Source organism: Tigriopus californicus, chromosome 3 (assembly GCF_007210705.1).
Source record: "Tigriopus californicus strain San Diego chromosome 3, Tcal_SD_v2.1, whole genome shotgun sequence".
In the NCBI taxonomy this organism is placed as follows: domain Eukaryota; kingdom Metazoa; phylum Arthropoda; class Copepoda; order Harpacticoida; family Harpacticidae; genus Tigriopus; species Tigriopus californicus.
This window is the reverse complement of record NC_081442.1, coordinates 1,640,124-1,664,395: the sequence shown is the minus strand read 5'-3', so window position 1 is coordinate 1,664,395 and position 24,272 is coordinate 1,640,124. Positions and strand designations below refer to the sequence as shown.

General features: G+C 39.9%; 3 protein-coding genes across 8 annotated transcripts; 2 read left to right on the top strand and 1 right to left on the bottom strand.

Annotated features, from left to right (window-relative positions):
* Positions 1-2,379: 2,379 nt before the first annotated feature.
* Positions 2,380-8,480, bottom strand: LOC131878615 (seminal metalloprotease 1-like). Its single transcript, XM_059224670.1, has 7 exons — positions 8,197-8,480; positions 4,646-4,987; positions 4,502-4,577; positions 4,068-4,434; positions 3,055-3,172; positions 2,960-3,001; positions 2,380-2,571 (listed from the first exon to the last, which is right to left on the bottom strand). The coding sequence occupies exons 1-7, from the start codon at positions 8,264-8,266 to the stop codon at positions 2,525-2,527; spliced, it is 1,062 nt and encodes a 353-aa protein (XP_059080653.1). The 5' UTR covers positions 8,267-8,480; the 3' UTR covers positions 2,380-2,524.
* Positions 8,481-10,552: 2,072 nt separating this feature from the next.
* On the top strand, positions 10,553-12,848 carry LOC131878619 (uncharacterized). Its single transcript, XM_059224679.1, has 4 exons — positions 10,553-10,712; positions 11,221-11,391; positions 11,465-11,937; positions 12,515-12,848. Exons 1-4 carry the CDS (start codon positions 10,683-10,685, stop codon positions 12,729-12,731), a joined length of 891 nt encoding a protein of 296 aa, XP_059080662.1. The 5' UTR covers positions 10,553-10,682; the 3' UTR covers positions 12,732-12,848.
* A 3,136-nt stretch (positions 12,849-15,984) lies between these two features.
* LOC131878605 (troponin T-like) lies at positions 15,985-23,179 on the top strand. 6 transcript variants are annotated; one of them, XM_059224659.1, is made up of 13 exons: positions 15,985-16,144; positions 17,162-17,223; positions 17,509-17,580; positions 18,033-18,065; positions 18,265-18,483; positions 18,573-18,732; positions 18,806-19,027; positions 19,947-20,017; positions 20,302-20,323; positions 20,397-20,477; positions 20,840-20,918; positions 21,062-21,271; positions 21,557-23,179. In XM_059224659.1, exons 2-12 carry the CDS (start codon positions 17,189-17,191, stop codon positions 21,265-21,267), a joined length of 1,200 nt encoding a protein of 399 aa, XP_059080642.1. In that variant the 5' UTR covers positions 15,985-16,144; positions 17,162-17,188; the 3' UTR covers positions 21,268-21,271; positions 21,557-23,179. The 6 variants fall into 6 exon arrangements, with proteins under 6 accessions (XP_059080642.1, XP_059080641.1, XP_059080638.1 ...); XM_059224658.1 differs by lacking the exon at positions 19,947-20,017 and adding an exon at positions 19,221-19,291; XM_059224655.1 differs by lacking the exon at positions 20,840-20,918 and adding an exon at positions 20,586-20,664 and having other exon boundaries at positions 15,986-16,144.
* Positions 23,180-24,272: the final 1,093 nt, after the last annotated feature.

Here is a 24,272-nt window from a genome sequence, read left to right as displayed (position 1 = left end):
CTTCTTGCTTCACAACACTCCTGGTATTCCTGTTGGACTCGTCGCTGACGAGAACAATGAGTTCATCGGTGGAATAGATATTCCTGATTTTCATTTAACTGTTGAATATTTTGTAGAAGATGACCAGATCAGCATTGATCCTTCTTCGCTTTAATGATGGAAGATCCCATACATGTAGACGATCGGAATACCCCATCCCCTCGGTCTCCGTCGCCAGTCTCGATATCCTTCTCTGAACGGACTCCAGCAGGTTGATCGTGTTCTGCAAATCAGGGGACCAGACGTAAGAAGCATAGTCGAGAATTGGTCGAACATACATGTTATGAAGAGGTCGAAGAACGCAGAGTCGACGCGTTGAGAAGTAGCGCTTGATCATCCCAACCACCAAATTGGCACGACAAGCCACTTTGACACAGTGGGTCGAGAAGGATAACTTCCCATCATAATGAACACCGAGGTCTTTAACACGATCCACAACTGGTATTGGCCTAACGAGGAAAGAAATACGATACATGTTGTGGCACGCCCTGCAATTACGTTTTTTTCCGACGACAAAAAGAAAGATGAAAAAATGCTTGTCAAAATGTTTAGTAAAAGTGAAAAACTATGAAAACCAAAGGACACTTAAATCCTCGCATCCTTGCACCTTTGTTTATTGTTCACTTTTTTACGTCAAATTTAATAAATGATGAATAAAAAAGTTAAAAAACGTAAAAAAAGTTTTTTTGCAGTTTTAGATGTCTTTTTCCCCCCCTCAAAATTAACGTTATCGGTAACGGTAAAGTATTGCCGTTTCAGAGAAGTAAGGGTAACGTTAACGGTGTAGGGTAACGGTTCAAGCCCTGTTTAAGACTCACTAATAGCAACAATTTAATCCGATAGCAAATTTTCTTTTATATTTCATCCCGAAGGACCAAGACTAGCGCGATAATCCTAGCTTTTCCTCTTATTCCCATTGAACAAATAATCCACACAAAGTTGACACTTCTCTCTATGCTTGTCCACTGTCAAATGACGACATAAGGAATGTTGTTCACGTCATGCTCTTTTTTTGCAATGATAGCGCATCGTTAGAGAAAAATCTGAAAAATTCAATCTTATTGTCTTCTCTCATATTACCGCCGTCGGCAAAGGTGTTTCTGGTCTGTTTCATGCTCATCTTGGAGAATTTAACGAGGGATTTTAGCCTCATGGTTTTCTCTACTTCTAGGACGTGCCGGACAGAAACAAAACACTCAATTGCCAATACCAGCCACAACCCTTTTCCTAGATTATTCGATTGACGACTACCAAGTACAACACAGTGGAAAAGATCTTTCTTCTAGTAAATGTTCTGCCAATTCAAGGATCACAGCCAATTCAACCAATGCTCTCGTCGTTCGAATCACTACACCGAAGGTTTCTCGTGTTAAGGATAAGCTTGTTGTTCCACATTCGTCTCTCCAAACGGTTTTCGACGTTCCAAAGGCTCTTAGAAAATCGAGATTTTTAGTGTTGAACACCTTGATTTGATCAGAGTTTGGATTGCGTTTTTTCCGGCCAAGGGTGGTGGTTTGACGTTGACAATATTCCACTACTTCCGACTAAGTTGAAAGTTCTGTGTCTTTTGTTTCTTGCTCGGGATGCTTCTCCTGATGAAAGATCAAGCTGTCAATTGTAGGTTCGTGAACCAGATTATCTGCTAATTTCACATTGGTTCTCTCAATGAATGTTGATTACAGCACTTTATCTGCGAGCTTGTGAGCCACTTTGATCGCCTTCGAGAACTCCTTCACTTTCAATGTTCTTGGGGCCACTTTCTTTGAATCTTGGACAACTGAAGGAGTTTCTGTTTGCAAAATTATCATAGATATTCTTGAAATTATGCAGTGCACGGAGTCATAGAGCAGGAATAATAGCTTCTCGCCAGAGATGCATGGATGTGGGATCCAAGGCTGAAGTGATCCTTTAACTTTCGGTGGGCGGAATGGTTGTCATTAGAAAGCCCGATGACATTTCAACCAATCTCACTAGCATTATCATGAATAATTAACGATTTTCCTTCAATGGGGAGCTTGTTCTTCGCAAGAACATTGTGGCTGCATGTGGAGATTCTCATTTTGCTCTGGTAGTTTGTTTAGTTATTTCGTTACGAAATCAGATGACAACTCTCTTGCTCGGCCTTTCTCCCTCTGATAATGGGAGAGGTAAATTCCGCTCTTTTATCATCGCCAACATTATATATTTACCTCATCTTCGGGAATGCCTGCAGATTCGCTCATTGAAGGTGTCAAAGCAGCAACTCATGTCGTAATTCAAATACTTTGAAGAAACTTGAACTGAACTAGCCTGAGATCAAATCGTTGTTATCATAACCGTGATCAAGGAATCACTTGAACGTACGTTCGAGCAAAAAGACTGTTTTATTGTAACGGAATGATCAGGATACGAGGAAATAGAATAGTGCTATGTATATTCCAAAGTCCAGCACATCCAACAAGTAAATTGTCATATAATGTAATGGATTGCAAAGTGGATTACGTCACTATGCATATTCATATTGGTCATCATTCTTGGATTTCGTATCATCGTCTGCATGAAAAAGATAGTAACAATTATTGATAGTAAAAAAGAAAGAAATTCGAAGGAGAGGCGTTTGATACCATGTTCAAATCGGTTCTAATCCTTTTTCTTTGATTCAATTCCATCGATAAGAATATGAGTAATTCATTCGAGGAATATATCAAAACGTAAAGTATGCATATCTTTAACGCAACCTTTAACATCTCGTGGTAAGTGGCAATTCACCGTTTACTTATTGAACAAGCATGCATTCTTCGACACCTAAATCCAGTTCCAGTCATGGAATCGCTGGAAACCACCACTTCATCTTCTGAATCAGCCAACACATTTCAACCCATTGATCTATTTCTAGAAAGTGCAATACACAGCCAAAGCATTTATTTCGTGGTGATCTTACCTGAATAATAGTTTGAACCTTCAACGGTTCCCTCGCCATAATCTGGAAGAAGAGGCTGTCAATTGAACGAATTTCTGACTAAATTAACAACTCACTATTGTAGTCATAATCCGGATTAGGTTGAGAACATTGATACATTGCACGGATCTTCAAAATATCAGATCTTGTTGGAGTCAACCCTTTGGCAAACCTGGATTCAGGAACTCCAGGAATCTGAACAAGGAATGAAGTAACAAATAAATAAATGTGGCGGAAACAACATGTCGATGATACTCTTGATTCAAAAGACAAAACCTTTGTAAAGACTTTTAGTTGGCAAAATGAATGGTGCTCTGTTGTATCTTCAAATATCTGCTTTTGACGAGGATAAAAAAATCTTGCCAAAGAGCTCATTTGCTCTCATGCGGCGCAAACGCTTTTTTAAGATTATTGCTGCTTTTAGAGTTTAGCTCGTAAAAGAAAAAAATGCAAAAAATCCCTATTCACAATCCAAGATATGCTTTGAAGGTGGGTGATACAGAATTTTTATCAAAACATAACTTAGATTGGTGAATAATTATTTGTTGACGTATGGGAAAATGATTTGTCCCAAAGTGATTTAGATTTATCATTCGAATAATTGACTAAGCAATATTCAAAAATATTTTCCCTCATTTTAAACGAAGAAATCCGCTACTCCAAGCCGTGATATTTTGGCACTTAACCGGAATTTTCGACCACCCTGTGAAAGATCCAGTAAGATTAGTTTCCCTCAAAGATAACAACCACAAGTGGGGATTATTTTACTAATTGTAAATTGAGTAGCTGACGTCATTAATTTGATTTAATTGACAATTAAAAAAATCTACGCTGACCAAGTGTCTATTAATTGTTGAACAAATGACATCTCAATTAAGATTTTAACAAAAGCAAAGAAAACATCCTTGAATTCAAAATTGGGTTTACCATTCTGCACATTGTTCAAAAACTTTTTTCCTAGTCATCAATTATGAAAGTTCATTCAAACACCCTGTGAAAACCTATAATACCGGTCACCCGTTCGGAGCTAGTTATGACTATTATCAACATCAACTTCATGGTCCTGGCCCAGCCTATGGCTATTAATTACCTTTGAAATAATGGTGGGCTTTCCATTTTTGCTAAAGGCTCTATCTGGATAATGCATAATACTCAAACCATCATATGGCACCCCAAAGGTTAGAGAGTTCGGCATCTTCTCAAAGTTCCGTCTGTAGGTGTCCAACACGTTGTCTAAAACCACGGTTACATAAAGGTCTCGATCCGGTCGGCTCTGCTCATGAAAAAATCCCATAGCATGAATGATCTCATGGGCAACAGTTCGACCGCGAAAGCAATCAGCCCCAATGAGGAGTCCTTGGGCTCCACCAATTTTGCCGACCGTTGATCGGCCACAAATTCTTTCATCCGAAGTCAATTGCACCAACAAGAAGTCCGAATCTGTCTCAAGGGCTGGCCTAGATTAATGAAACAAGTAGTTTTAAAAAGATCATTGGGACAAACCGCATCTTGACAATGTCCCACCTGATTATGGGACAACCACCCAACAAGTCATTGAACTCTGCAACTCGAGCTTCAAACTCTTCCTTTTGTGTCGAACCTGATCGAAGACGATGACTGCATGATTAACAAATATCCCGCTTATTCATTCAATTAAATCAGTCATACTTAAGTCTCCGGAAATTTGGTAAGGAATGGCTTGATCCTTCCAACGATATTCTTCATTGGAGAGCCCGGAGAGTTCAAACCGGCCTTCATATAGATCCGCTGGGATTATCATATCATCCACGATATAGCTTCCTCGGCTGTCTCGTTGAGGCGGGTCGCTTTTTGATTGTGAATCTTCGTTCTTCTCATTTCCAGCTTCAGCGTCAATGTCGGTGTACGATGATTCATAATTGTCATCAGCGCCAGACAAATTGTCATAAAAATCGGTGTTTCTCGAAGATTGTTGGTTTAGAGGGAAAAACAGGTCGCCAAAAATTCCACGATCCGATGGAACAGGATAATCTAAAAAGCATCGAAAAACTAGTAAAATAGTTTACGTTGTTAAACACCACATTAATCTGAAAAATAGGACTAGGATGATAAAAAAGTCGTAGTCGAGTGATTTAAGGGACAGTCGAGCTCGCTCTCAAAGAGTCTTCTCCCCCCAGTTGCCGTGGGTTCGAACCATAGAAAACAAGAATGTATGTATATAAGAATTTAAAAAATGTTTGGTTAGGTATGGTTTAAACCAAGGTGATTTATCTAAGTAAATCCAGCTACATTTTGTATAGTTTATTCCATGGTTATTTTTAGCAACGAATAGTGATCTGAAGGTTGAACCACCGAATTTTTTTTTTGACGATTTTAGGATTTTCCACCAATACAGGGGATGGCATCTCCGGTAAAAAGTTAGAATACATGAATTGCCCACGGGATAGTGGGCAATGTACAGAGACCTGGTCCCTCTCCGCTCTCTTTTCGTTTTTGCCGCTAGTGTTGCAACCCTAAACCGGATGTGAAGAAGGGAACGAAGTAGGAGCAAACCGGTTGACACTCTCACCAAAGATTTTACCAACTCCCACCCAAGGTAACGCCTGTTAGTTGACAAATGGAGAAACAGTTTCCTTATCCGATAGGCACTATATCGCGTAAAGTTACCTCAACCACATGCTCTCACGTAAATTACTGATTATGTTCACATTATCTAGTTAGGTTACACATGAACTCCTGTAAGAGATGAAGCATGACGATTTTTTTTCTCCTGTCAAGTTAGGCCACTCATTTGAGCCAAGACAGCCGTCCCTTTTGCATTAAGAAGACAAGGTTGCCCAAGCCAAGTAGTATAATTTGGTCTAGTGTTCAGCGAAAAAGATTTCTTTGAGGATAGACTGAGTAGCCTTACTACATCATGTCAACCAAAAATTTGTCAGAACATTCCCTGAACACTTTTAGCCAACAATACCAACAATACAAATACAAAGTTGTTTCTTATTTGACGAGTAATATATATAATTGACTTTTCCCAGTTTATCTAATTTAAGGTATATTAGAAACTATTTGACCGTAAGGATCTTTATTTTCATATTTTCAAGCAAAAAACATAAATGGTTGCAAAATCGATAGTTATAAAGTATTTCATCACATCACTTTGTTATAAGACTGGTAGCGCAGTGGTAAATTGATGCTCCTAATTTTAATTACAGAGATTTTGTGTTTCTTTTTGAGTAGGTAAGTTTTTGTCAGAATTGCAGTGCAATCAAATAAAGTAATAAAACCTTAGTTATTCCTTCAAATTGTGCAAGCTAGAAATATGTCAAGATTTTGAAAATTCTCTGCACCAACAGTTTAGGCCTTACAAAGTGGAAAAGGTTTAGTGATCTAAAAAAGTGGTGCCTCCCTGCTTTTGTGCCACTGGGCTAAGACACTGATTGGGATCGGAGGGATAAGACTCTCACAGACAGCAAAGCCAGTCATCTTATCATCCATTTCCAAACTCCAAAAGACTAGTAGCGCAGTGGTATATTGATGCTCCTAATTTCAATTACAGAGATTTTTGAAAACTGCTGGTTTGAAGTATTTTTTTAAAGTTTATAAGCTTTTGTCAAAGCTACAATCAAATGAAGCAATAAAACCTTAGTTATTCCTTCAAATTTTGCAAGGTAGAAAAATCCAACTCCCATCAACAACGAAAGCTGTCAAAGGATCTGCTCAATCTGGCCCACCTACTTTCAATCTTTTTACGTTTAATTCCTTTAGTGATATCATGTTCTAGTCCACTTATTTACAATTCTGACCATATTATTCTTTTACCTTTCTCGCATATAATTTTACACATTGACATATCCGAGAAATGAATAGATGATCATAAGGCTCCGACAAAGTATGTTGGATTTTTGGCCCAAATATGTCATTTCCATGTTGCTTAAAACAACCCAAATATGTTGATTTTAGGTTAACCAAAAACGTTTCGGATTGTTGCTTCTATCCCGTTTATTTTCTTTAGAAGAAAGAAGGGGCCGGCCAAAACTTGTACATAAATTTGCATAAAATATCAAACAAATTTACACAAAAATTTGTGAATAAACTTTCCAAAACATAGGCAATAACAAGTTCGATGGGGGGAAGGGGCGATTTTTTGCCTTCCATATCAAGCAACACATAGATGAAAAGGAATATTACATTGCAATTTCTTTCAAGAACCGGTAATTGATCCTGCTATCCCTAAGAAGCAGATTCTTGCCATGTCCATGCTGGCTCCTGATTAGTAAACCTTAAATAGAACAGTTACCATTTTGGCCCAACCTTTTTGTTAGTCGAGAAAAACTGAGAAAAGTTGGAAAATATGCCAAAAAGTAGAAAGAATACCAAGAAAAATAGCAAGTGCGAAAAAGTCGAGAAAAAATGTGTGGGAATGAACGAAAAAAGACGATGAATTACAAAAGCGTTGCTACCATGGCTAAAAGTCCTGTTGCCAAATTCTACGAGAACCTTTGGATATACTGGGTGATATATTGAGGTTTTTTATTTTAATGACAAGAAATTAAATCTTCCTTATTACAATGCTTGACATTAGAACACTTTTTAAGTGATTCCAATGTTATTGTCCAGTATACAATTGATTCTTTTCGAGAGTCTAGTGCTATTACTTAGGGCACTTTTGCTCGCTTAATGATTAGATTTGTGTCCTATTTGATCCTCAACTGAATAAAGTCCTTGGTCTCAGAAGTCATCTTTCTCCTAGTTACGTATCATCACAGGAAGAAAAAAAGGTCAAAAAAATGAAAATAGACAAGAGTACTTTTTTTTGGCCCCAAAATTTCAAAATATGTGAAAAAAAAATTATGTAAAAACATTTTTAGTCTGACTCCAATGATCATTATTATTAAAGGTTGGCTCCTAGTTGTTTGAAATTTGTTTTTAGGTGGAATTGGGACCCTGCACTTTTTTCATTGTTGACTTTTCTCCAACATTTGTATTTAAATACCCTGTATTAATCTTATAGAATTTCTGCTCTTTACAATTTCTTTGGTGCTTTTGCATATTCTTTTAATCAAACATTGCACTTTAATTGAAAATTGGAAGAGCAAATCAATGTTCTAGCAATTTCGATCCACTTTGTTTTTGACTAAAATTAATAACCCTAGCCTCAGTTGCACATCCTAGACGAATGTGCACCTTATTGACCAATCATCCTGGGGAATGTAACCCTTAAAATGAATGTGTGCCATTACCTTGTGCAATTGGTGTGGACCCCACGAATTTAAGTAGAAAACAATAATGGATCACCTTACACAACGCCATCTTGGCCAGTCTGCCAATGCTCACTAAAGTCAAAGAGGAATGCAATTATACCACATAAATGTACATTGTGAGGCCTGAGGGCCTGTTTTATAGCCAACGCCAACCCAAAACGATCCTCAAACTTTTATGTACGGAACAAGCCTAAACATGCGTTCAATCACTGGTGGTGGAAAACCCATTCTTTGCTCAGCTGTTGCGTCATTTTGTGCTCGACAAAGGGACTTTGAAAGGGACTTTGAAATCTTAGGAAAAGTACTCGCATGTTAGGAATGAATTCGGCCATTGTTCGACTCTTAAAGATACGAGCTGCAAATCTAAAATTCTAACGTTCATTTCTTTTAACCCCAAGTGTGGACATAACTAACCACATAAAGCTAAGGCAAAAAAAGTTCACCCAAACCAGTGACACCAGTTGTATAAATGGCCAATTCACTGCAGACCTGTTGTTGCCATCACAGGTACAAAAAAAAACAGTCAATACTTGGGATGCCTCATTCTTACTGCCTCAATCTTTTTTTCCAGAAACTATTATCATGTTTTTCATCATTTGAGATTTGAGATCGCACCTCACAAGGTACACAAGGCAATGATGGATATGCAAACAATAGGCGTTGAAATGTACTTGAAGAAATGCATTCACGTCGTTTTGCACAAACACTAAAGATTCATTGGATAATTTGGACACTGCTGAATCTTATTTCATGGCAACAGACATGCGCCAAATTCTTTTCAGATGCAGTTAATCACGGTCACAATCATAATCACTGACTGAAAAATATACTGAATGTGGTTATTTTTTCAATTATATTGACTTCAGTGTAGTTTTTCCAATAAACAGATTTATGTCTGTTCTCCGTCTGTGGATGTGTTTGAAGGAAGCTCGGGGAGGAGAATCAAACCGGATACCTCTCTCTTACTCTAAGATACCACATTAACTATTACACCATGTGGCCTAAAGGGTAGTTGATTACATGGATAATAACTTGATTCATAAATTCCAGTGGCTTTTTGTGGTGATTCTTTGAACTGAAAAAGGGGATAAAATCAACTTTGGAAGGGGCAAAAGTTTTAGTTACGGTAACAATCGCTGAATCCCATAAAAAGGGTTTTTGAAACACAAAATAGGACCTTTTGCAAGAATACTACAAGTAGAAGTTGAATAATTGCAGCTGTACCATTCTTACCTTTGAAGATAATTACAAATGACCACAATCTAAAAAGTATTTTAAGATGGAGTTCATTCATATTGGCCCAAACTTTTGACCGAGCATAAAATAGTATTGGGAGTCCAAAGAAGTTTAATGTGTATGTAGGAATCTCAAGAAGCTTTGAAGTGCTTTTTGGGCCAAAATATGTTCTAGGACTAATTATCCCTTAGTATTTTATCTATTTCAAACTTAAACAGGCACACCAATCAAATCAGTCAATTTTTTAATAGTGAGCGAAGTAAATTGCAAAAGGTCGCTTTTGCAGGCTTGATAATTTTTTGAATGCAAATGGTGGTTGCCTTATGAGTAAATTAAATGTGAGCATGTTTCTCGCTTGGTTTGGCATCACGACCGATTTTGCATTTTTACTATTATTGCTGAACTTCTCTGTTACCTTTAATACAAAAATATGATGAATTTGTGTCGACATTGTTCAGACATGGTAATCTTACGCTTAAAGTGTCAAAATGAGGGAATTGTGGGCCGGACTAATATGAAAATAGTAGCATTAGGTAATAAATAATTATAAATCAGAAATATTTTCAAAATACCAAATTACGAAATAGGGAACAGTTTCAGATGAAAATCGTTTTTTCCAAGGTTCAGCAATTACTCTAAACTTAAATGTCAAAAATTGTAATTGCATCACAGGTCCAAAGTCAATAGTAGGCCCCACGTCATTGAATTAGTACCTATAATACACCTTGAGTTGTTTTGGGTAAGGAAGATGGGCCTCGTTTGACGGGCTTGCTTGCACAGAGCTTCTTCTTCGTACATACTGGCTTCATTCCAATATATTTGTTCACGATGTTCTTAAACTTGGGTTGTTTCATCCTTGAGAAAAGGGCTGGTTCAAGATTACATGGGTCTTGATATTAAGCGACGCGAATTTGAGGAGACTCCGAGGTATGGAAAAAATGTGAGAAAGGAATGGAGAAAAATTGGAGAGTTGAAGAAAATTTCCAGTTTCAAGGCCACGATGAATATTATGGAAGTTCATCAAAGCGAAGGCTGATGTATGGATTGGTTGCTCCTGTTGTTGTTGTTGTTGTTGTTATTATTGAAGAGAGAACAAGAAACTGACTGAGAGTTAAGTTTTAAGTGGGTTTGGCTGGTAGTCTGAACGTGAATGAAGGAAGAGACGGTGCTAAAAGTCGTCAGTCAATAAGTCTAAGATCCAATATCCCTACTGCCATTACATCTTTACCATGAGAGATTTACCAACCTTTATGGCAATGGTAAGTAACAAGCAGGAATTTTTTCATCCATCCACACCACATAAAGAGAACACAAATTTATGGCACTTGCATGATTCATGAGCAAGACTAAAAAGTTCAATATGGGGATGAGAGCGAAACTATGTTATTCGTACGCGTACATGGTTTTCAAATCATCGTTTTGGGCACAAAAGAGAAAACAAACCAAGAGGTAACCTTTCTATTTTGTGACATTTGAATTCTAGTACTTTTTCGATCCAAGTCCTTCTTAGTCCAGGATAAAGAATGCTACATTATCTACTATCATAAAATCCCTATTTAGAATCCTGATGCCAAATGAAAGATACCCTAGGCTACAATGGCCTGTTTATCTAAAGCATAGTTTTTAGATTTTATGATTAGGCAAAATCAAGTATTCTTACAGATATACGCGTATGCGCTATCATTTCGTACAGTGCGCTTAGTAAATGCAAAAGAATAATCAACGCGACTCTTTCTTGTGTATTGAATTTGATGTTCCAACCCATAGATTACATTGCCAGTAACGATTGCCTTACTGATGCTCTGTCAACCAAGTCAAGGCCAAGAAAACAATGAAGTGTTTGACCACAACGACCAACACTGCCATGATGTGTCGGTTTGGGGAGAAGTGGAGTTTGAGGACCAAGAATGTCTCAAATGCAAAACCGAATTCGAAAAGGTAATGAGAAGCTTTGAGATTGTTGTCCGACAAATGAAACTCTTTTTTAAGCACTAACCTTTCCAACCTACAGCAATGTGAAACCGTGACCAGGAACGTATGCCATCAACTGCCAACCACAGATTGCAAACTGGTCCCATTTACCAAATGTGAAATGTATATGGAACAAGCTAAATATAACGAGACCATAGTCATCCCAGACAGCGAATATGTTCCCTGGCAATGTGAAAATGTAACCGTAGAGGAAACCCACATCAAACTGATGCCTCAATGTGTGGATGTCACCAGGCAAGATTGTGTGACCAAATGGGAATTTGCGCCCACAGGAGAGAAGATTTGGGCTGGAAATGAGTTGTGTACGCCCATCACATGGAAGAATTGCACATTGATTCAAGTCCCCAAATTGTTCAATCAAACTTACACCAAATGCGAGAGGACTGGCATGGCCATTCCCACGATGAAATGCGAACTTGAGGTCAAGACGAGGATGATTACGGGCATGAGATGCGAAGTGGGTGTGGCGGCCGATTGTAAGACGAGTAGCATGTAAGTTTTTCAAATTATGCTGTTTACCGAAAACGGCTCATCAAAGGAACTGACATGTCAAATTGTAAAAAGTTAAATAATTCAATCGGTTTGAGGCTATTTTTTCACATAATCAATAAGCATCAAATCTTAGCTTTTTCATTTGTTCAGTGAAGTGGCCACGTGGTCAAAAAGAAGCAACAACCATCTAGATCAGAAAGTTGAAGTAAGCCCCTATTTGGAGTATGTTATATCACCCAATTATTAAAAATGCTCGCCGTGCATGATGATTTACTATGTGCTCTCTCTTAAATGAAAGTTCCACGCTAAGCAAAGAAAAGTTTTTTCGATGCGGTCACGCTACTTTTGAATAACATCCCTTATGAAGCACTTGATCTATTGATTCCTTCGAATATTAAGGAAAAAGTAAAAAAAAAAAATGACATATTTCTAAAAAGATTTTGATTGTTTTTTTAAAGTCAGTGCAAGAATTAGAAAACGAAACTATTGTCAATGCATCACAGTACTTGTCTTCGAGTTGTTGCTTTATTTAACACTCCTCTACGCTTCTCGTCACTTTGTTTGCTTTTCAAATCAGGGAGCAATGTGTGGACATTACTTATCAAGAGTGCAAAGAGTTGCCCATGCCCTTGGAGTGCAAATCCAGCACACTCCGGGTCCCATTCCAACCCAAGATCCATCGAGTGAAGTGCTTGCTCAGAGACAATAACGAGGCTCCGGAATTGGCCGTGGAAGAGTCTGCGAGTGCTGCCGACGAAAAACTGAATGGGCCAAATGGGGTTGAGGGACAATGAGATGCTCTAATACTCGTATGACTCATTTATCATATGTAAAAAGTGCTTTAAAAAGAACACCCAAAATGAATTGCAAATTGATCTGCCCGTGAAATATATTCGCCCACATTCCAGCGATGATCGCGTGATATTTCCAGGCGATTGTTTCAAATCGAGAATGCGCCTCTGTTCAATGTTAGCATGAAATTAGGCCAACACGTACGTAATCCCACCCCTCGGTCTTCTCCAACCCCCTTTCTAAAAGAAGGAAAGGTCAAAAGTGAGCATGAATTCCATAAAGTGTAGGTAGTTTTGCACAATAAATAATATATCGTGTATAGAAAAAGAACGGAGTACTTTGATGTTTGAGAAATGAGTGAGGAATGTCTCTTGTCGGGGTGACCTCAGTTCACGTCATTTTTGGCTGTTTGTGCTCCAAAATGCCACGATTAATTTAGACTAAGGTCCGCTCACTTGCGATAGCGAGTGGGGACAACTGACCACTTTTCCCGCCAGCCCAACCCGCCGTTCGAGCCCCTCGGCAGACGGGGACAATCGAGGGCCAAATCGAGGGCTTAAGGCTGGTGCCTGGCAAGCCTGAGCAGGGCAGTCTTTCCTGATCTTGAACAAATTCCAAATTCCAAAATGTTTCAGGGATAACCTCGAGAAATAACCCGAGCTTGTTGAAGAAACAAAAGTGAAGTGGCCAATGGATGAATGGAGTTTTTCCTTGGAGTAGCAATGATATATCGTGCGGAGAAGTTCGATAATGGTGGCTGAAAAAGCATATAAAACTTTGCGTTTCACGTTGTACATTTCAATCATCTTCCTAACATTTGCCATTTGCCTTTTGAAATTCATTTTTATCGAAAGACAACAAAATGTTATTTTTCAACTTTAAGCAAATCTTCATTTAGGGGGCCAAATAGCCAAAAATATGATGAGGGTCAATATTCACCTCTGCCCTTTTACACGTGCTCTTCTTTGAAGAATGAACAAACTATCCTGAGTCCATCAATTGGATTCAATTCCGGCCAAGATGGACCATGGATGGCATGGGAAAATTTCACGATGGAAGGTTTATCTAATCGACACGTTTTAGGCTGACTTGCGGCCTACAAGAGAGAAAGCTGAACATGCTGACGTCACGTGCTTGAAAGGAACATAAATTTTCCATGTAAAAAGGGTGCAATTCTCAGTAATCAGTGGTATAAATGCAAACTTGAACGGCACCCTACTTGAAACTGCGGACTAAATAATAAGTATAGTAGATTTGAACTTGTCTCTTACGATGTCTGCATCTAACTCCTTCTGGAAATAAAATTGAAATGAGCAATATTGTCCTCTTGAGAAAATGGCTGTCATTGGTTGATTCACTTTCTCTGACTTTATGGAAATTGCAAATCCCTTTTGAAAAACACCCTCTCCATTGATTCTTAAAAATCTTAAATATAAGGGAAAAAAATGACATAATGATAATTCAAGGCATTTCACTTGCCACTCAAAGTGCGCCTCTGGTTATCACAGGAGGCCCTTCCTTGTCATTGCTTGGAGATTCCACTCATTTTTATTCGCTCAAAAACCTCGAATCACTTGAGAACCTTCAGCCAGCTCGAGATGGGAGTGAAAGTTATCTAGGTTGTCCTTTAACCTTGTTGGAATAATGGATACGGTCTTTCTCTCTCTATGGGACAAAATGTTCTCGGTGTTCGTCGAAAAAGCATTCTTTTCTCGCTCTTCTTCTCATTACACGCTCTGTCCCGCGATCTATCCTGGCCTGGCCTTCAGTTCGGTTTAAGTGAGGTCCACTCTGACCTGAAACTCAAGTCCTACAATTATGATCTTTACTTCGCAAAACGAAAACAGGGTTAAGACCAACAATTGATTCGGCGGCTATTTCACACCACTTTGTACATGAAGGATCTCACTCTCGCCAAAACATGTCAATCAAGCCCCAAGTCAATTCTTCATGCACATTGCAGGCTAGAAAGCTCTAGGCACCGTGGATTATCCTCATCTAATGGTGCTTGGAACACAAAAACAACGCCAGTGATGTTTATCTATTTTAATACATGAGAACATGCACATGCTGTCCATGCTCCTCGGAGCAAGTTGGAACTTGATTTATATACAAAATTTTCACACTAAAATATGTGCATTTCAGTTTTGGCTTATAGTCCCACGTAAAAAGCGTATCTTTTGGTTGCAACTGTATGGTATCATTCATTAATGATAAATGATAAATGTTGGTATCCAAGCCCAACTCTGGATTCCATTTTGGGCATCTTTTTTTCGAGAGGAGAACCGAGTGCATGAAGCGTCAAAGTGAAAATAGCACTTTTCATCTGCCACTCTCGTTCGGGAAAGTTGAAAGTAGCATTTGCTACATTCGATCAAGGACATGTGTGTGTATGGGATCGTCTCTCCAGGATCTGGCGACACCCATCTCATCTTTGTGTGAGATGCTCGATTCTTGCCATCTTCCTCGTGATTGGAGCGTTTTCCTTTTCGTCTAACAGTTTCAAGTTGAACTAGATTAGAGGCCAAAACAGTATTACTTTTCGGCGTTTTGAAATCCAATCAGTAGACATAAATTGGAGTGAGTACTCCTCGACACAATAGAGTAGAAGTGTATGTACAAGTCCATATGCCAAAGCCTCTCTGATCATGGGAACGCGTCGGCCGTGGGTGAGGTCTAAGAACAGACTTGAAAAAAAAGCTCTCCCTCCTTGTCCGAATCCAAAGTACAGCTCTTCGGTGGCAAAAGCGAAAGATTCCCCAATCCCACCGACCGCCTGTATATGTTTGTGTGTGTGTACAATCAAGTGAACACACCTCCTTCCCATTTTTCGTCCCGAAATGCATCTCCTAGAGTCCATTCCCGAAATCTGGCTGTCCGTCGTGGTGTTCCGTCGTTCGTTGTCCATGCCCACAGTTGGCTGTTTCTTGACTGTTTCGGGAGGCTCAAGGTAGTCTGAAATCGGGCCAAGAAGAACAACGCTCTTCTGTCGGTCCTCCAGCCGTTCCCAGCAAGCAGAGCGAGCTCCTTGTTCCTTAGGAGAGGAGCAAACTGCCAAGGCGAGGGAAGGAACGATCTTAAAGGCCACCTTCATTTTTCCAGGAGTGATTCTGGATGGACAAGCAAGGCAGGGGACCGAGTGCTTAGGCCTGTATTGCATACTACAAACTATCGACCGCCCATGCTAACTGGCTGGAGAGGGATTGGGACTGGCTGGCCTCTGTGTCCCACCTATTGAATAGATTGGGCCAGGGAATTGGGCTGTGGGTGCGAGAAGGCGAGACCTGGTCCAAGAAGATCTCTTCAAGAGGAATCGTGAACCCCAGCATTGAGTCGCATCTCGAAGTGCTTCGGGAACACTTGGCTAAACAGCAGATCCAAAACGTCGACTCCAGTGGATAAATTTTAGTGAAAGGTGTGTACTACTACAACATTGATATCGTTCAGACTTTAAGGGAACCAAGAGATCAATCAGACTGATACCAAGGCTTGATCAAGCTCATCGAGATCTCTCTTCAGACGGAGGGTTTCGTAAGCATTGAGAAGAGGCCCCAAAGAGCCAATCGGGGGACAAAAAAAAGTCCTACTCCTGTCTTAAGAAAACAGTTTTCCCATCAAACCAAACAAAAAGCTCATTCTTAGTTTCCTACTCCTTACCCTGTTAAACGGTAAAACCGAGACCCATTTTGAGAGCAGTCCTTTTCGATTTTCTGCATTGCTAGCGTGAGAAAGTGTCCTTTTTTAGCTGTCATGGATCTTGGCAAGGTTTCAAGATTCCGCAGCCTACCCCATGGGAGCACCCTGGCTTTCTAACTTGTTCAAAAATAGCCTGAAATGGCCGAAGTGAGACAGGTGCTCGACCGCGACAGCTGACATACTCCTCCACCTTCCACTTTCTCACACTTATAGGCTACAGCATATCCACCCTACCATACCATATTAACCCCTAGTTAGGGCACCTTCTGATTAATAAAAAGATCATTACAACTAAAGAGTACCTCACAATAGCAGTGACATCATTCAAATTGAAGCTCATACCCAATCAACACTTCTCCCGTGAGTTCTTGAGTCTTGAAAAAGTCTCTCCAGGACCTCCAAATAAGGTCTGGCTAATTCCCAATTGCTTTCTCGCCCTATCTTGAAGTGATTCGATTCGATGCATTTCTTGAGGTGACATCATCGATCTTGAATCAATTCTTACCAAAGTTGACTTTGTCCTCAGACCCCTTATTCATGATGAACAAATCCGTGGCATCATGCATATGCACTGAGGCACATTATGAGAACTTATATTATTCGCAAAAACGGCTTGTAAATCCGAAGCCTTTTTGGTGCAATCATAAGAAACAAAAATATCGCCAGTCGTGAAAAAGTATTACTTGGAACATGCATTCTTTTACAAAGTTATTGAAAACCTAACATTTCATTTCAGATATAGTGCCTGACATCCGCCAGCAACATGTCTGACGAGGAATATTATGAGGAGGAGGAGGTGTAAGTAACCATTTAAATCAGTCAAGCCAATCAAGTCAAAAACTGAAGAATATCTATTCTTTATTTAGTACCTCCAAGTATGTAACAGAGTTGAAATGAAAGCAAACAATAGTAAGATTAACCATTCCAAATTGAGACTGGGTATGGGTATTTTCTTTGCTCAACCCTTAGGAAATCATAGACACACCTAAGGGTTTTCACTTTTGTTGCCGATGACGTTGCCATTTAAAGCTCTGTTTTGTTTATTCATACTAACCGGTTTCTCCCCTCATGCTTTGGACACAGTGAGGAGGAAGAGGAAGTATACGAAGAAGAAGAAGAAGAAGGCGAGGAAGAGGATGTGGCTCAAATGGAAGAGTACGTCAAAACAATACAGCATACTACTTATATAATCTTAGCTCAGCTTAGCACATGTCGCAAAGTTCCCACGAGACGAACCCATTGCCGTTGTTTTGATTTTAACAAACTTTAACCATCAAAGCCATCCAAAGACATTGGCTGTTTTCTTTTTGTGACCAGCAAACTGACAATTGATTGATCCAACTTCGAAAGCTCCAAAGGCTAATGGATCTCTTTTCTCTATTCTCTTTTCAAATATCCCGTTCTCTCTCAACTTGGTCCACCTCAGCACCTCTAAAAAGTAAGTGTGCAGAGAGGCTGAGGTGCACTGATAAGTAGAAATAGGGACCAGCAGTGGCACAAGCAAATATGGAAATTAGGCATTGGGTTCCAACTAGGGTGTGGTAGGCAATTTCTAACACAAGCTCACTTCCGCTCCTTTAATGCAACCTTCATTCATGTTTTAACAGGAAAAAGTCCGTTCGTTCAATGGTGTCGGATGGGTAAGCAGGATAAGCATGACATTTGACAAAGTTGCACCCTAATTCACTGCAAAAGGACTGTTTCATCCATGCATATTGGCACATGGCTCTTTCTCAGTATCTGCATGACTGCTGGCTCTATGCTTCTTCTCTTCAGTGCATCTCTGGCTGTAGTTTGAATTTAAGAAGGGCCTTATAATTCATGATTGTCTGCCCCTAGGGGAGACACCAACTTCCTGAAGGCTCGTCAAGAGGCCAAGAAGGGTGAGCTTGATGAGCAACTGAAGGAATACATCAATGAATGGCGCAAACAGCGCTCCAAGGAAGAGGAGGAGCTCAAGCGTCTGAAGGAAAAGCAGGCCAAGCGCAAGGAGATCCGCGCTGAGCAGGAAAAGAAATTGGCCCAGCAAAAGAAGGAAGAGGAGGAGAAGCTCCGCAGGTCAGCTCACTCATTCAATTTTGAGCCTCTTGACCGTCCCGGGTCATATGGAGGAGGAGCATGAATAATTTGTTTGTCATGGATTTCAGGGAGGAGGCCGACAAGAAGGCCAAAGAGGCTGAGGAGAAACGCAAACGCCTCGAAGAAGCTGAGAAGAAGCGTCAAGCCATGATGCAAGCCCAGAAGGAGAAGCAGCAAGCTTCCGGCCAGGGTGGCCGCGTTGGTGGCAAGCGATCTGATGGCGGCGGAGTAAGAGGCGTTTGACATTTCTTGGTGAAATTTGGTATAATATATCACTATATGGTCTCGATTTTCAATTTAGATGGGCAATGTCCAAGATGCTCGACGTGAGATGACCAAGACCAAGGAGCAATTGGAAGAGGAAAAGAAGATCTCCTTGTCCATCCGCATCAAGCCCTTGGATCTCGATGGCATGGACTCTGATCAGCTCAAGAACAAGGCCAATGAGCTCTGGGAGACCATTGTCCGACTTGAGACCGAGAAGTACGATCTTGAGGAAAGGCAGAAGAGACAAGACTACGATGTAAGTAGCGACTGCTTGTTGAGCAAAGCTTTTCTCAAATTGTCATTTTATTATATCTATTTGAAACATCATATTTCGAGCAAATCAGCGAGGCAAAAATCCTCCAAGAGGGTATTTAGTACTGTACAAAATCTTGAATTTACCTTCGACAAAATCGTAATTTACCCTTCTTCTTTGATATTGATTTGTTTAGTTGAAAGAACTGAGAGAACGGCAACGACAACAAAATAAGCAAAAGGCCATTAAACTCGGCCTTGATCCTGAGTAAGTGTCCCATTCTGAGGCCTCTCCAGGGTGTAAAAGACGAGTTTTGGAGATGGTCAAGTGTATTGCGATGATGATTATTGATGACGATAGAAGCTCTGCTGTAGTTTTATTTAATCAGTGTCATACAAGGCCCATTTCTGATGTTCCCATTTGTATTTGATTTTATAGCTCAAAGAGCTTAAGGAGAGACAGAAGCAACAGCTCAGACAAAAGGCCATGAAGAAGGGATTGGATCCCGAGTAAGCAAAGCAATCAAGTCATTTCTTGAACAAAATCCCTTGGCATTTTCTACATCCCATTTTCTGCGTACCTCGAGTAATCCCAGTTTAATTGTCAACCCAATGCATTGATAGTAATCTTGTTACCCCATGATCCCGTTATCGCTTTTCAAAACCAACCCTTCATTTGCGGTTTTGCGATTGCTTTTGAGGGTCTTCCCCTGGATTTTAAACCCATCGATATTAATATGACTTCGCGGTTTTCCATTGGCCAAACGACAGTCCAACGGAGAGCCAAATAGTCTTGCCAACAATACTGTAGGCTGGCGGAACTGACCAATGCTAATAATATTTTTTTCACAACCCAAACCAGTTTTGAGCGAGACGAACTAATGCCAATTTTCCCCACGGTTTCTTTCTGTTCAACTTTTCAGTTGGTTCAGCTTAAAGAGAGACAAAAGCAACAACTGAGACATAAGGCTAGAAAACGTGGGCTGGACGAGGAGTAAGATTCACGTTCAATGTACAAACCTGTCTAACCATGCATTTAAGAGTTCCAAATGTGTTTGTTTTCTCCAACAACAAACTCACCCAGTATACCACTTAGCTCCTAACCTATCTTATAGGGCGGGTGAACGAGACCCGCTCATTTCAGCACCCTGCAACTTGACTCCTAATTCCTCGGAAGCACCCTGTGTTTGTGTGCCATTCCCAATGCAATCTAACAACCGTTCTAATGATTTATAGCGTCACAAAGAACATGAACTAATCTTGACTTTACTTTTCCAGGGCATTGACTGGCAAGTACCCAGTAAGTATTTATATTAATTCCCCCTTTAGACAAATGCTATCAAAGGCTTATTCATTATTTTGCTCCCTTTCAGCCTAAGATCCGCATGTACTCCAAGTACGAGCGTAGGACAGACACCCGTACCTATGAGGACAGGCGAAAGCTCTACGAAGGCGTAAGTATTATAAGAATAGGTCTTCTAAATTTGCAGAGACACGCCATAGGTTTATAAAACAAATATGAGGGAGTCGAAGCCATGGGCTGATATTTGCTATTCAATCAGGGCTGGGAAGTTGTGAGAGCTGAACACTTGCAACAAATGTGGAAGGAGAAGTACGACGAATGGCTCAAGCGACCCAAGTGTAAGTTGGTTGCGAGATTCGGAGTCTCAAATAGTGCCACCGCCCTCATTCTAGACTTTGGACGGGTTGTCGTGATGAAATTGGTTTTCTTTACTCTCCACATAAGACATTGAGAGTTTGTGAAACGGTCATCTCACCCAATGTTTTTTCTTGCTTCTTTTACTAACGTCTCTAGGGATGGGAAGTCCTTTACTCCGAGGTCCTTGAGAAAGATTGGAAGGAAAAACACGAGGACTGGATAAAGCGTTCTCGCTGTAAGTAGTACCACCAACCTTGGCACGAAACCCAAGACTGGTCTACTTTCTAATCATCGTTTACTTACGAGTTGAGCAATGATTTTGGCCATCGAATTGGCATGATGTGTCATGCATGATCCATGTTCATTCTGTAATTACAGCCAAGCTCCCCAAATGGTTCGGAGAGCGCCCTGGCAAGAAACCCGGCGATCCGGACTCTCCCGAAGACGACGAGGAGGCCGGTGATCAAGCCCCTGCCGAGGTTGAGGAAGAAGAGGAAGAGGAAGAAGAGGAGGAGGAAGAGGAAGAGGAAGAGGAGGAAGAAGAAGAAGAAGAGGAAGAGGAGGAGGAAGAAGAAGAGGAATAAGCAGGTAATTTTCATAACAGTTGATGTCTTTGCTTCATAGTATTCCGAAATAACTGTCAATGCATCTAGGCCAGCCTTTCAAGATAGATATGGACACAAACATAAACCTTAATTCTAATTTACGTACGAGAGGGTTTGATTTGAGGCATTATCATAGTAAAAAGACAATTTTACTTCCATCTTGTGTTGAGGGAAAGACAAAAGAGTAGCCCTCTAAACGATGTTGAAATCTATTATTGCATTGTGGCAAAGCTTGATGATTTCTGACTCAAGGACACTTGATTTACAGAACGCTCCTCGCGCAGATTCCAACCCACTATCTCATCTTCATCATTCAACACCAATGCTTCATCTGCCTTTCTACAACGACCTTCAATGTAGATCTTGCTTCTCACGTGATATATATATATATATAAAAGAAAACTTATGAAGAAAACGATTCCCGCATCAGCATGTTCTTGGCTTCTTGGCTTCTTGGCCCAAAGTGTTACCCCGAAACAAAAGTGACCAGAGGATCAGGCTCACCCTTCACACCATCCATCAACCAACTACAACCAACTATCATTGTGAAACCTCTATCCACAGCAACCAAGAGCACAAACAACCCTAACATCCATCCGTCCGACATCAGATGCAGAGATACAATGAAACTTGTAATGAGTGTGTGAGAGGAAGATGAAGAAAAATGGCTTTCTCATGTTCCTCAACCCCTGGACTGCATGCATGCGACTACAATGAAAGGAGAAAAAGGCTATTACCAATATTACAACCAACCACTTCCTTTAGGAACAAGTTTCCCTACGACAATTTGGCCACTCTCATCTTGAACAATCATTTCACCTTCGCCCTGAGCATCAAATTCTCACCATGATCCGTTTTGGTGGGTTCGTTTGGTCAGGCGTGATTTCTATCTACTATAGAGTACCTCTGTTCTCTGTCTATCCGTTTGTATTTTCCCCAATTTTTCCGCCCTCCCGTTGAGAACTTTGGAAATTGTTTTCTTTTCACATCTTTCTCTCTGATTTTCCTCTTCAGGCAAGATTGACTCGAAAAAAAAACACGACAATAGACTCTTTCATGTTCAATGTTGTTGTTTGTGTGATGTTTTCAAAACTTTATCAATGGCAACAAATCCACCACCATCCATCCATCCACCCAAAAAGTTGGTATGCAAGAAGTGTCCTAATGATGAATTTTGGAAAGGTGCACACTTTTCATAAGCCTCAAATAAAGATTTTTGCACATAAAAAAAGAATCACTGCAAGATCATTGAAGTATTTTTAGGGTGGATTGTTCACCAAAAAAAGTATAAAAAAGATCCATGTAATCTCAATTGTTGACCAGGGTACTTTTTAAGTAATAATAATATCATCATTATCATCTCACATTTCATGACAATGCTACAACCGTTCCTACTACTACTACTTCCACTACTCCTACTACTACTACCACAACAACTCCTACTATTACTACCATTTCAACTTCGACCACTTCTACTTCTACACTATGAAAAAGCATCTCTTTTTTCTCGCTATATATATTTTCCAAACACTTCAGAGATTGTTCTGAAATTTGCCTATTGACCACGACATAAAACTTTCTTCAAACCATTTTTGTCACCAGCCCAACATTTCGATTCGATTTGGATGAAGGTGGATTTTGACAGAGTTTTGCATTGCCGTACTACTATCGATCTTACCACAACTACTACTACTACTACTACTACTACTACTATTGCAACAACTTCTACTCCCCCGCCCCCGAATTTTTACTTTCCAACTCCCCTCTTTGAACAGTTCATCAACTGCCTCTTCCCCCGCCACTCCTTCCAACCAAAATACGACCTTTTTGTCTTGAGTTAAGGCTATTTTTGGCCCTAGTTTTGTAATAAAAATTGTTTTCTTACAAACAATGAGCTCGAATTTCATTTTTCTATCTTATCGCTAACCTCCATGCAAGACGACTGAGAACAATCAAGCAACAAGAAAGTTTCCCATTTCCACTTTCTCATTGGGCTGTGACACTCTCCAACACATTTCTCGGAATATCACTTGTGTTTAACAATCATTTTCATCGTGGACGTAGTACTACTTTCTCTGATGGTCTCTCTGATTCATGATCTCTTTGGAAAATTGCCCCTGAAGTTGATTTGGTCACCAATGCAATATTACTACTAACATTTAACATACTGTACATCAATGGTCGCGCCGTTGACTTTTTGGAAATCAAACGAAGAACAATGAAAGCAAAACTAGGTTACAAAATTTAACTTCAAATTATACTCGGGGAACTCACAATAGTTCTGGGGATGGTATCATGTAGAGACACGCCTGACCCTGATTCCAGACTAGGTATATGATGCTTTCAACGAACGGCATTAGGCCCTACAGTGTTAAGGAAGGGTGGGCCTACGTAATGACGAAATATCAAGTTCCTCTACGACTCAAAATTTTCGACTTTTTAGTAATTTGGTTAATATGGGTGAATACTTTTCATCCCTGAGGAGTTTTTTCAGGTTGGCGAAAAATAGCCTATGCTTTAAAGATGTGAAGAGCTACGATGATACAATTCTAACGAATTGTGTTTAAGCTCATTTGACGTTGAATATGTTCAGACAATGTGATCAATTTTGATAAGTTTGCCGTTTTATTAATCTAAGCACTTAATTGAACACCATTTTGTCCTACAATAAAAGCTCGTTCGGGCTCCCTGAACAAACCGATTCTTCTTCGCCGTGTTTTGAAATGAGAAATGAGATTTCGGTTTGTCCTGGAACTTGCAGAGAAAACTACTTGTGAAAACGTATACCTAGCCAATTGCTTGCAGCATTTACACATAATCTACCAACGGTGATGGTATACTTCAGAATGACAAATCATATGTGGAATTGTTTGACAAAGAATAACTAGTTTATTAACTTTCAGACATCAATAGCAAATCAGGAAAGCTATAGCACAATATGAAAAACATGGGATGTTAGTTAATTGGCAGGTCAATTAAGTCAT